The sequence below is a fragment of the Bolinopsis microptera genome, chromosome 8 (genome assembly GCF_026151205.1).
Source record: "Bolinopsis microptera isolate Bmic1 chromosome 8, MBARI_Bmic_1.0, whole genome shotgun sequence".
In the NCBI taxonomy this organism is placed as follows: domain Eukaryota; kingdom Metazoa; phylum Ctenophora; class Tentaculata; order Lobata; family Bolinopsidae; genus Bolinopsis; species Bolinopsis microptera.
Genome location: NC_087079.1, coordinates 17,198,201 through 17,212,178, shown reverse-complemented (window position 1 = coordinate 17,212,178; position 13,978 = coordinate 17,198,201). Strand labels below are relative to the sequence as shown.

Sequence of the window (13,978 nt, the reverse complement as noted above, 5' to 3'; positions counted from 1 at the left end):
GCATCGCGCTACAATTATATAAATAAAAGTTTCGTCTCGATTTAATTGACGATGTCAATTCATGGCAGCTCGGCGCGGCACAGTAGCGCATCTCGCCGATCTGTCGCTGTGAGAAGCCTTATTGAGTGCGCGGCGCGGCACAGTAACGCATCGCGCTACAAGTCTCGATGAGCTGATTACGATGCCATAAATAATTATGTGATAACAACTAAAAAGGTGAAAGTTATAGGCCAAAAACTAAAGTTTGCGCGAAGAAATCACGCGCGGCGAACAAGCGTCGTGTACAGTGTAGCATTTTTAGCGAAAATTGCTACACGGTGGATTTGTTTTATTAACATTTTTAGACAACTTTTGGTACCAAATTTATCGAAATCGGAGAAAAAAAGTTCCGTGCTCACGCTTAGCACTTATTACACTGACTACTAAATCTAATCTCTATTCGGCTCTATGATTATGAATTCACATAACCATGTGCTTTCGCGCCGCTGCGGGCGCGCTTGTTTCACAAGTGAGGCGGGCGCGCGATACTGCAAGCGCAAGGGTTGCTCTATCCAGAGCCCTTGCGCTTGCAGTAGCGCGCGCCCGCCTCACAACTTGTGAAACAAGCGCGCCCGAAGTGGCGCGAAAGCACATGGTCAGGTGAAGCGCAAGGGCTCTGGGTAGAGCAAGATTATGAACATAAATATAATAGCTTAAGATCCCCAGGTAAAGTCTCGGTCACTGTCAGCGCTCCTACTAAATCGCTCGCCCAAATTTTAAGAAAATTCTTGTGAAAAGGCCGGCCCTTTGGGCATGAAAGTGATCTGGATCGGTCGCGGTGTATTTTTGGACGCTGATTCCGAATCATCCCCATGACGTAGGGTTAAAATGCTTCCCTGGAGAGTTATGGGCAAAAAACCGTTTTGGTCACGTGACAGGCAAGTAAAATACGAATTCGATTGTTTAGGGCCCGGGTTAGGGTTAAGGTTGTGGTAAGGGTTATGGTTAGCTTCGGGGTTATGGTTAGGGTTGGGATTAGGGTTTATGTAAAACCGTTTTGTACGGCTGCAAAACCATAAAAACCAAAGTCACTTGAAATTTTTGGGCGAGCGAATTAGTAAAAGCCCACTGTCAGGGGTCGAGGTTGGAGGACTTCGCCGCTTCGACGCGCCGCGCAACGATCTCAATGGGTTGACACCGTCAATCAAGGGTACGGTCGAGGAGGCGAAGCACCCGGAAAACTTTTCCATAGACCTTTTTTTCAAAAAATTAAGGATGGTTAGAAGGATGATGATTCATTTGCTCTAACCAGAGCCCTTTTGCTTGCAGTACGCGTTATACACATGGCTATGTGGAATGATTCATCACTCTACACTCGACTGTAAAGTGATTTTACCTGGGACCCCAGATTATTATGTTCATAAACATAATAAAGATTCAGCGGAATGACAGGCTGAGCGTTGACCATTGTTAATGATTTGGCCCGGCGCGCGCTACTTCGTAGCTCGTACCATCGGGCCATTTCGAGAAGAAAGCGGCGCGCGCTACTTCGAAGAAATTTAGACGAGTAACATCCGTCAAGCTGAGCGTCGCCCAGTAAAATTGATTTAGCACGCTTGTGGTTAGAACTTAGAAGTGGTGGGAATTTAGGATTTGTGGGGTAGGTACTCCAGGTGCGAGAAATACAAGTTATAACTTCATTCGTTCATTACTGTCACCAAAATGTAATTAGATCGAACGCAGAAATTAGATCGAACGCGTTCGATCTAAGAATTAGATCGAACGCCGGCGCGGCTTTAAATGTATTTATAAATGGAAGACAGAGGGGCAAGAAAGAACTTTGTCAATATAGACAGTTTAGATTTGATTAATGGGTGATACTCGTAAAATATCTGTTCCATATACAGGACCGTCGACAAAACAATCAATACATAATGTTATATTCATAAATAAATTCAAATTTTAATTTCAACCACATATACAGTACGCCGCGCACACAGCCACAATTTTCAATTGTTCAGAAATTCGTAGGTCAGCTGTAGGCGCCGCGCACAAGATCTATTTAATTGTTATCTTACAATTACATGTCGCATTTCTTAATTACTAGAGCCAACATTTCAGAAGCAAAATAATTTACAAGATATTTCTGTCGTTCACGCAGTACAGGCCGTGAGCACTGCGATCTAATTAATATAATAATGGAGAATAATTCTAATCAGCTACTTCCTAGACTAGGTGACACTAGGATTCGAACCCTGGACCTGCTGCACTAACCACCTGGCACCTAGCCTATTTCATTATTCATACTAAGGGAATTTGTCACCGGTGGACGTTCATTCAGAGGACCATCCCGGGTATAAGTCACTTGTTTCAACCATTGGAGGATTGCATCAGAACAGATTTTATTCCAGCAATCTTGGGTAAGAACGTATCAGACTTGGACCGCTCCATATTTGCATTGCCAGTCAGACATGGTGGCCTAGGTATCTCCAACCCAGTTGAAAACTGCAATAGAGAATTCACAGCCTCAGTCACCATCACAAAAGACCTCACAGACCTGATTATCAACCAGCAAAACACCCTTGAACATTACAACATGTCAATTCAAAATGACACTATAAAAAGGCAATCAAGGAGAAACACTTATTTACGGTTAGTAAATCAATAGAGGACAGTGTAAGAGATCCCAACCTAAAGAGATCTCTCCAGTTCATCAAAGAGAAAGGTTCAGGATGTTGGCTTACTGCACTTCCATTGAAGAGATTTGGCTAGTCCCTGAACAAGATTGAGTTCCGTGATGCTCTGTACTTGCGTTATGGTTGGGAGATCCCTAACACCCCATTTCACTGTGCTTGTGGAGAGAGAAATAATGTGAATCACACACTTATAATGTACGTCTTGATAATGAATATTTTTACCTTAGTTTTTCGCCCTCTCCTAACTATGTAAACACAGAGAAAGCTTTTAGTCACTGTGCAGTTAAAGTATTTAATTCCTTGCCATACGACATAAGATCAGCTGAGTCAGTTACATCTTTCAAGACCAAACTTAAAACATACTTCTTTTCTCTAGCATTTGATTGATTTTGCATTTACATAGGTAAAATGAACTTTTCATGTCTAATTTTCAATTAAACTAAGCTCAGTTAATGTAAGAGCCGCTTTAGAAAGCACTGGAGTTTATCTCCAGGATTAAATTATATCGAGTTATATGATTTAGCTATAAGGCGGTTTATAAATGTTGTATTTATTATTATTATTATTATATGCAAGAAAGGTGGCTATGTTTCTATGAGACACAACAACATCCGCGATCTAAATGCAGAGCTGCAGCGTGAAGTATTCAGAGATGTAGTGACTGAGCCAGCATTGATACCCCTTGATAATGAAGAAATTGTTGGTACCAATGCTGATAGAGCTGCACCTGATGTATCCTCACAAGGTCTCTGGAGCACATTTGAACGAACATTCTTTGATGTCTGTGTTACCCACCCCAACTCACCCACATATGACAAAAAAGATATGGAACAGATCTATAAAGCTCATGAAATGAGGAAAATGAAAAAGTACAACAACAGAATCATCCAGGTGGAAAAAGGCACCTTTACCCCACTTATATACTCAACAAATGGCGGATGGGGTCCACAAGCCACAAGATACCACAAGAGACTCGCTGAAAAACTATCCCAGAAGAGAGGAGAAGACTATGCGGCTATTCAGTGTTACATGCGCACCAGGATTAGATTCTCAATCCTCAGGAGCACCCTGATAGCGGTCAGGGGTGAGAGAGGGAGACGGCAATCGTATACATTGCCAGTCAGTGTAACTTCGTTTAACTTGATACCTGCCACCATGGACTATGAATGTTTCTAGACACTATCCTTTTGATATTGAGATATTGGTATCTCAGATCACGTGTACATCGTTCCTTTTTTATGACACAGAAATTTATTGACACTCACAGCTATAATTTTAATCATTGAATCAGTATTTTTATCTGTGCTCTGCGTAATGCATCACATGAATCAGTTTTTAATCTATTAACTTATTACACATTTGTGCTCTGCTTTAGCATCACTTGACTATTTAAAAAAATTGTTTGTTCAGGCCATGACCTTATAGTCAGCCAATTGGCCATTGCTGAAATTGAATGTAATTTATTCATTTACTATCATTCATACTCATTAAAAGTAGGTTTGGTGTGGCCAGTTAGGTTGCCATCTCTGTAATTGTAACCTGAGACTACTGTAATTGTAACCTGGGACTACTGCTCCTATTCACTAACCCCCAAACTAGTGAACACTCATTTTAATATCGCTTTGGAGTGACGGGTGTCCCATTGAGCTTGAGGATCCTCTTGAGTATCCTCCTGAGTATCCTCCTGAGTATCCTCCTGAGTATCCTCCTGAGTATCCTCCTGAGTATCCTCCTGACTTCTTCTTCTCACATTCATGAGTACCTCGGCCCAGCTTACCACATGCCTTGCTCTTACGCTTAAAACATTAAGTGGCAATGTGACCTGTTCTGTAATACACCTCCTCAGTTTCATCCCATTCTCTTTCCTCTGTCCAGTTCAACTCATACTGATCTGACAGGTAATGCTTAATGAAGTCCAATTCTCCTTTCAAGGCATCTAACTCTCCGGTGTAGTCTGTTGGACGTGGGTCTCTGATTCTCTTCAGAGTCTGCTGCGAAGACGAAACCGACGTCTTTAAAAAAACCTCACACTTATTTTACTTCAGAGTATTCCAACAGCCACATTATTACACAAGTGTAACCAGCCAATTACAGGAGGCCGAAGGATTCATTTGGCCAGTGACGGTTAAGGTAGTGTGTACCACTAGTGTGTAAAACCCGAATATTTTGGTGGTTTTCAGAAAGACTTTCGGTCCGAGTCATTCTCGATACATACCTCCCATATCGAGAGCTCTCGATTCCGAGCTCGTGTTGCAAAGGGGAGGCCTGCCTTCCGCGTCAAAATTTTTCAAAGTTTTTCTGGAAACCAATTTTCTCCACGTTTCATGCTACCCTGTTCATTATTAGCCAAAAATATTTTTTCGGTTTTTTGAAGTCCGCACCTACCCCTTGATACACAATTTTGGACTCGAGGCTTCCCCCTGGTAATACAATTTCGGAAGACAGGCTTCCCCTTTGCAACACGAGCTCGGAATGGGGAGCTCTTGATACGGGAGGTACATATCGAGGATGACTCGGACCAAACATTTTCTAAGTTAAAATTTTTCAAAGTTTTTCTGAAAACCACTTTTCTCCACATTTCATGCTACGAGTTCGGTTTCTGTTATGGAGATACGATTTAGTGCTTTACCTTGAATGCCATAGTGCTGAAGATTTTTAAAAATAAATATGCCGTGATCCACGATATCAAAAGCTTTACTAAAATCTATAAGCAACAAGAGGGATATTTGTCTATTGTTCAGGGAAACCATATTAACCATCAAAAAGTGCGTTGATCTAGATTCTACGATCCATCGCTTTTTCATAAACTTTTGAGAAAGGAGATTGGACGGTAATTTAATATGTTAATATTGTGGTTTTTGAACCACCTTTGTTTATCGGAACTACTCTAGTGACCTTCAGTTGATCAGGAAAAACTCCCTCATTTAACGATTATTGATAACGTTGCTCAAACTAGTCGTAAGGCGGAAGTTTTCATTTGCGTATTAAGGATGTTCATGTCTTAGAATCTAGTGTGGCTTTGTTTTACAAAATTCTTAATGATTTCACTTGGATCGGATGGTCTAAGGTATAATGAATTTTTAGCTGAGTCGTGAAGAAAGTCGGTGTGATCATTTGCAAAAGAGCCAAGCTCTGAACTATGAGAAACTGATCGTTTTACTTTAGAAGCAATGTTAACGAAGAATGACTTATGACTCGTTCTTAGAATTAGGCATCAAGCAATTTTAAGCATTTGAAGGACGAGATTTCTGTGAGTTTCTCTAGTTTATATTCAGGTTTAGCATGGCAGAAGAAAACGGTGTACATGAGCTATCACGAGAAGAGAACAAATGTTTGACTCTCTTACCACTGTCCAGGATTAAAAACATCATGAAACAGTGCCCTGATATCAACGCGATAAGTCAAGAATCACTATTCATCATTACCAGGTAGGTTTTGAATGCGTAATTATTACTTCATTGAAAACTAGTAAAATTTTAAACTTGAAAGCTGTTTAACTTGTCGTGCAGTCTAAATCAATTCTTAAATCAAAACTTAAAACTTATTGTTTCATTTTAGTCACCCTGCTGAAACATCTCATTACTTTGATAATTTCAGGGCTACAGAATTGTTTGTCGAACTTATGACTAGAGAAGCATACGATGTAATGGATGAAAGCTACAAGGTTATAATTTAACTGACTAATTTAATTCTAATTATGATTATAATTCTGATTTTAACTTTTGTTATATTAACTATTTCTAATAGCAGCGCAAAGTCATTTTTTGATGATTATATGCATTGAATTATATTAAGTAAGAATAGTAAAATGCTAAATTACTAAGCTTTATCAATTGACACCCCCATATTTCCAATTGTTGAGATGTCATGTCAGTGTGTAGTGTTCCATTTTAGCGGGATTATTATTATAAACAGGAAAATAAACACAAAAACAATGAATGAAAATCTTCTTGAATGGCTGGCTTTCAAAGCCACTGGCTTAGGTTGGACTCCAACAGTTTGCATAATACAGTTACACTTGTACAACTCATACAGGCTGGGCCTTATACCTCGCTGTGTTTTATATTTGAGAGTTGTTGCTTTGCAGATGCAGATGGCATACTGTATCTACTTGTTCAAGGATTCCGTCGCAAAAATTTTAAAATTCAAACATTTTAGACCACGCCCATTCAATATTAAAACACCTATATTGTTCTCTCTGAACATGCAGAGACGGTAGATTATTAAATGTTGCATCTGATCTGAAAAAATTATCAAGCATTTTGTGTAGCTCGTTAGCAAAAATTGATTGGATGATTATGACGTGACACTGTGACAGGACACCTTAATTGGGCAAATGGACAGCCCTAACGATTCCCATAATGTTTAACGGAGTGGTTAACGGGGTCACCTTATTACGTGATTAGGTAAGCCAATCACCTGATCACACGTAAGGAATAAACTCTCGGTCATTTTTTTTCAGGACAAACGTTATTCGAATGGCCAAACACAATTCAATGAAATTTGGCTCGATCCGACTATCCAAACTATCAAATAAATGCGAACATGAACCTTCATTTGATAAAATGAACACGAATATTTTTCGAGTTGACAAATTCCTTAAACCAGTGGTGGTACTAAGTCATACCAGAAAGAATCATTTCAATTGGGCACTCAGTGACTGAGCTATAAAGGCCAACGTATGGGTACTGACTTTTGGCACATCTTGTAGATTTTCAACTTTCTCTCTAGAGAAGTTTTCTTCCCAGTGAGCGACATTTTCTCAGACTTTTTGAAGGCTAGATCTGCAAGAATTCTATGATTTCCTACATCTTCCTCAGTACATAGGATTTATCCTAAAGGGGGGGGGGGGGGGGGGGGGGTTCTTATAACATGTTGAATCATATTTGATTTGAGACCTGTCACTTTTCAGATATTATGTACTTTAACTACATACTTATTTATTTTTAGAGGCCACATTTATTTTGTCTGTTTGTCCGACTACCCACCTACGAATTATATAAGAAATAAGAAGTTTAATAGTAACGCAGGTGGAAACGTGCACGTACCCGTGCAATGATTGTTGGAACGGAATTTTGATATATTTCGTTATTACGTTTAGTTCAGCGTACGCTGTATCTTTGGTTAGGATATCTTTTGATGGGATAAAAATTTACTTTTAAGGAGGAAGAATGAATGAGGTGGTGTATAAATATTTAAGAATAATGATGGTATCGTACAGGTATCAGGAGGAAGAATGAATGAGGTGGTGTATAAGTATATAAGAATAATGATGGTATTGTACAGGTATCAGGAGGAAGAATGAATGAAGTAGTGTATAAGTATATAAGAATAATGATGGTATTGTACAGGTATCAGGAGGAAGAATGAATGAGGTGGTGTATAAGTATATAAGAATAATGATGGTATCGTACAGGTATCAGGAGGAAGAATGAATGAGGTGGTGTATAAGTATATAAGAATAATGATGGTATCGTACAGGTATCAGGAGGAGGAATGAATGAGGTGGTGTATAAGTATATAAGAATAATGATGGTATCGTACAGGTATCAGGAGGAAGAATGAATGAGGTGGTGTATAAGAATATGTGGTGGTGTATAAGTATATAAGAATAATGGTGGTGTATAAGTATATAAGAATAATGATGGTATTGTACAGGTATCAGGAGGAAGAATGAATGAGGTGGTGTATAAGTATATAAGAATAATGATGGTATTGTACAGGTATCAGGAGGAAGAATGAATGAGGTGGTGTATAAGTATATAAGAATAATGATGGTATCGTACAGGTATCAGGAGGAAGAATGAATGAGGTGGTGTATAAGTATATAAGAATAATGATGGTATCGTACAGGTATCAGGAGGAAGAATGAATGAGGTGGTGTATAAGTATATAAGAATAATGATGGTATCGTACAGGTATCAGGAGGAAGAATAAATGAGGTGGTGTATAAGTATATAAGAATAATGATGGTATTGTACAGGTATCAGGAGGAAGAATGAATGAGGTGGTGTATAAGTATATAAGAATAATGATGGTATCGTACAGGTATCAGGAGGAAGAATGAATGAGGTGGTGTATAAGTATATAAGAATAATGATGGTATCGTACAGGTATCAGGAGGAAGAATGAATGAGGTGGTGTATAAGTATATAAGAATAATGATGGTATCGTACAGGTATCAGGAGGAAGAATGAATGAGGTGGTGTATAAGTATATAAGAATAATGATGGTATCGTACAGGTATCAGGAGGAAGAATGAATGAGGTGGTGTATAAGAATATAAGAATAATGATGGTATCGTACAGGTATCAGGAGGAAGAATGAATGAGGTGGTGTATAAGTATATAAGAATAATGATGGTATTGTACAGGTATCAGGAGGAGAATGAATGAGGTGGTGTATAAGTATATAAGAATAATGATGGTATTGTACAGGTATCAGGAGGAAGAATGAATGAGGTGGTGTATAAGTATATAAGAATAATGATGGTATCGTACAGGTATCAGGAGGAAGAATGAATGAGGTGGTGTATAAGTATATAAGAATAATGATGGTATCGTACAGGTATCAGGAGGAAGAATGAATGAGGTGGTGTATAAGTATATAAGAATAATGATGGTATCGTACAGGTATCAGGAGGAAGAATGAATGAGGTGGTGTATAAGTATATAAGAATAATGATGGTATCGTACAGGTATCAGGAGGAAGAATGAATGAGGTGGTGTATAAGTATATAAGAATAACGATGGTATCGTACAGGTATCAGGAGGAAGAATGAATGAGGTGGTGTATAAGTATATAAGAATAATGATGGTATTGTACAGGTATCAGGAGGAAGAATGAATGAGGTGGTGTATAAGTATATAAGAATAATGATGGTATTGTACAGGTATCAGGAGGAAGAATGAATGAGGTGGTGTATAAAGACCTGGCGAGCGTAGTGGACAAGTACGACTGTCTTATGTTCCTCTCGGACATTGTCCCCCAGAAGATTACTGTCAGAGAGTACTACAAGATACTGCAGGAGGAGGACAGTGCGCAGTCAGAAAGTGCTGATAGCGCAGCATAGCACTCTGTGCGAGGGGAAGTCACAATGTGCTAGAAACAAAAAGGACTATTTTTAATCGTTTGAATTACATTACATTTTTAATATTGTTAAATTGCTACTATTCTGTCAGTCACTATGTTTAGATGCAGTATATGGGTAATTTTTAGAATAGAGGCCGAGGGCCTCGCGACAATATATAACTTTTGTTGATCATTATTTACTGAGTTTCGAATTAAGCCTTATTTAAAATGTATCGTCTCGTTTCTCCCCATTTGCCGTTTGTACGCTGCATGTAAGCTGTATGTACATTGCATTGTATGCACACGCTAAAAATAACATGCTATAAAATTACTCACTATCATATACATGTAGTGAACACATGACCTAAAGACTCATTCTCTCACAAACATGCTTGTTAGGAAATACAGCATTTTGTACGATCAAGCTTATAATGTAAAATCAATCTGCGGCACGTCTTGCATTTTACCTAAAGGTTGTATATAATATGCTACATGGTCAGTATGCCAACGTTCGTGTTTGTGCCATGCTCGTAACATAGTCATTTTTCATGTTTGAGACTTTTCACTTTTCACTACTACATTCAACATTCAATTGTGTATACTCGTTGACATCCAGCTGCCAGCATGACTCCTATTTAGCGATACGACATCCAGTATGACTCCTAATTAGTGATACAACATCAAGCATGTCTCCTAATTAGCGATGCGACATCCAGCATGACTCCTAATTAGTGATACGACATCCAGTATGACTCCTAATTAGCGATACGACATCCGGCATGACTCCTAATTAGCGATACGACATCCAGCATATCTCCTAATTAGCAATACGACATCCAGCATGACTCCTAATTAGCGATACGACATCCAGCATGATTCCTAATTAGTGATACGACATCCGGCATGACTCCTAATTAGCGATACGACATCCAGCATGATTCCTAATTAGTGATACAACATCCAGCATATCTCCTAATTAGCGATACCACATCCAGCATATCTCCTAATTAGCAATACGACATCCAGCATGACTCCTAATTAGCGATACGACATCCAGCATGACTCCTAATTAGCGATACAACATCCAGCATGACTCCTAATTAGTGATACGACATCCAGCATGACTCCTAATTAGTAATACGACATCCGGCATGACTCCTAATTAGCGATATGACATCCCGCATGACTCCTAATTAGTGATACGACATCCAGCATGACTCCTAATTAGCGATACAACATCCAGCATGATTCCTAATTAGCGATACGACATCAAGTATGACTCTTAATTAGTGATACAACATCCAGCATGTCTCCTAATTAGCGATAGGACATCCAGCATGACTTCTAATTAGCGATACGACATCAAGCATGACTCCTAATTAGTGATACGACATCCAGCATGACTAATTAACGATACGACATCCAGCATGATTCCTAATTATTGATACAACATTCAGCATGACTCCTAATTAGCGATACAACATTCAGCATGACTCCTAATTAGCGATACGACATCCAGCATTATGCCCCAAGCCCCTCCCTTGTATGTTGTGAGAGTGTTTTGTCTGCAGAATATCCGTGGTGTTTGCTTTCGATTCAGATGTTTTTATTTTCTGTATTGTAAAGATTGTAATGATCGCTTGCACTGCACAAAAATGCATGGCAGAAAGTATCTTTTGATATAAAGTATATTTAAGATTGGTCACATTAGTATTTAATTTATAAATTACAAACATATGTTCACACAAGATACAGCTGTAGCAATGAACTCTGAACAGTGTTCTTACATTTATCAACCAGTCAGTTTAAACCCGAATTGACCGTGATAATTTGAAATTTTCGGTCGCGTCATTCAGCTAAAGAGCAAATCTGAAATTAGGGGTCGTTCACATAATATCACAATGCTGGCAAGCATGACCGTGCCTCTTATATTCACAATACTATTTACCCCCTTTACTATTTACCCCCTTTATTATTTACCCCCTTTACTATTTACCCCCTTTACTTTTATATCCCCTTTATTGTTTTTCAGGCATTAAGACTCATCGAAAGTTGTTCAGCAGGTATATTTAAGTTCAAATCATTCTAATTCAATGTTAAAGATGACAGGAACAAGAAATAGTTATGTGGAGGTTTTTAAGAAATTTGCGCAAAATACGCGCCAGCATGTTATACAAAATTCGGTAAAAAACCCAAAATCGCCATATTCAGTTGCCTTAAAAACCATGTTAAAATTGAGTTAGAGATCTGAAACTTTGCAGGGCGTCTGGAAGTTGACCAAATCGACTGTAAAAAAATTTGTGTTTCAGGAGTATCGGAAAGTGGGGTTTCTGGAACCCCTGTTTTACGACAGATTGTCGTGATATATATATATCTGTATATCTGTATATATACAGATATACAGATATACAGATATACAGATATACATATATATTCAGGGATAGACGCTTTGCCAGTCAATAGGCTACATTCAGGTGTCTGTAGATTTGTACCTATAAAAGATACAGCAATTTCCGACCATAGGTCTTACAGATAATCGTTTATACTTCAGTTTCAATTATATCAAAAAATAAATTAACGTCATCATCACCACTTGATGACGTCATCAAATTAAGTGTTTTTAAAACTTGATTTTTGACAAAATAACAACTTTTCAAACTGATTTTACACCATTAAGGAGTAATTTAATTCAAAATCTGAGGACATTTTCAGGTTAGATAATTGTTTAAGCAATCCGAAAATCTACCGGAAAGTTTCCCTAGCTCGCTCCTTCATAAAGATATTTGCCATTGAAGTTAGTGCTTTTTTGAAGAATTATTTTATAAAAACGTCAATTTTGCGATTTAGTATTCTCTGGTGTTGGGCTATCCCTTGGGTTGTGGAGCTCAGTTCTGCTTCCTATAGGTATAAATTGTGCATTAGGCTAGTTTTTAAGTTGAAAATCGAAAAGTTGCACACGTGGGGAGACGCCCAAATTGATTAAAAATTGCTAAAATCACTAAAAGTTGCTGTTTTTACCATTTTCTGTCAACTTTGGAGTGCCGTTGTGAGTACAGTTCTTCTTGAAATACTTTGGAACTTTGCATGCTTATCAAACTATACATAAATAACGAATATGCAAAAATTTACGGTGATTCAATATTGGATGCGCACGCAACGTCCGCTCAAAGTTTGCACGTGCGAAAGGTGAGAATTTTGCTCAATCGTGATTTCGATTAGATTCTGCTTTTCCATGACAGTTAAATGGCATTATATATAAATTTAACGCCGACTTGAATGAGTATAATGTGGCATTTTCAGTCAGTGATCGACAGATATGCTTAGTGCTTACCTAAACACAAGGAAATGTTTTCAAAGGTAAAATTTCAAAAATCGCGTTGAAATTACCTCCTTTACCGTATTAATAAAGTTATGAATTTTGACTTTGAAAAGTACCCTGACATTATAATCAAAAAGAGATGATATTTGACCAAAACCCATAATCATGGGTAGAGTGGACCGCTGCCAGTGTCTCTCTTTCCCAAACAAAAGGATATGATATCAATTTGATTGACCGTTCTCAAATGCAAAATGATACCGAGAATGAAATCGGTCGCTCGCTTTTCCTATTCATTTACAATTGTAATTGATTAAGAAGAACTACCCGAAGGCAGCTAGGTACTCGGCAATAAAGATTCAATAAACTTCAGCTAATCCACTAACTACCACCCTTATCCCGAAATACTAGGTATCGACCCGAACAAAACCCAAATAGATTTTTACAGCATGATGTGATTGATGTAATTAATCGAAACCTATTACAATTCGTAAGCCGTGAATGAATGGGAAAAGCGAGCGACCGATTTCATTCTCGGTATCATTTTGCATTTGAGAACGGTCAATCAAATTGATATCATATCCTTTTGTTTGGGAAAGAGAGACACTGGCAGCGGTCCACTCTACCCATGATTATGGGTTTTGGTCAAATTACGTAATCAATAATATTTTAGCTTTTTAGCAATTTTTACCCCCCCCCCCCTCCGTAATCAACCGTAATCAAGACCCCTCCCCCCTCCTGACAGCTATATTACGTAATCATAGCCTGACCCCCTCCTCCCCCCCCCCCCTTGACTTTTTTCCCTAGAAAACACTTTTCTCTACTATACGTTTCATGCTACCCTAATCATGCTATCATGATGAGCCGAAATCATTGTTATGATATCCGGCCAAGCACCTTCTAAACTACTTACTAC

At 38.4% G+C, this 13,978-nt stretch overlaps 1 protein-coding gene across 1 annotated transcript in view; it reads left to right on the top strand.

Annotated features, from left to right (window-relative positions):
• Positions 1-10,520, top strand: part of LOC134819414 (uncharacterized) — a 61,879-nt gene extending 51,359 nt beyond the window's left edge. Inside the window, exons 2-4 of the mRNA XM_063829362.1 lie at positions 5,951-6,103; positions 6,273-6,339; positions 9,568-10,520. Of these exons, the coding sequence (XP_063685432.1) occupies positions 5,958-6,103; positions 6,273-6,339; positions 9,568-9,747 (393 nt within the window). The 5' untranslated portion in view covers positions 5,951-5,957 and the 3' untranslated portion in view covers positions 9,748-10,520. The remainder of the gene's footprint in view (positions 1-5,950; positions 6,104-6,272; positions 6,340-9,567) is intronic.
• Positions 10,521-13,978: the final 3,458 nt, after the last annotated feature.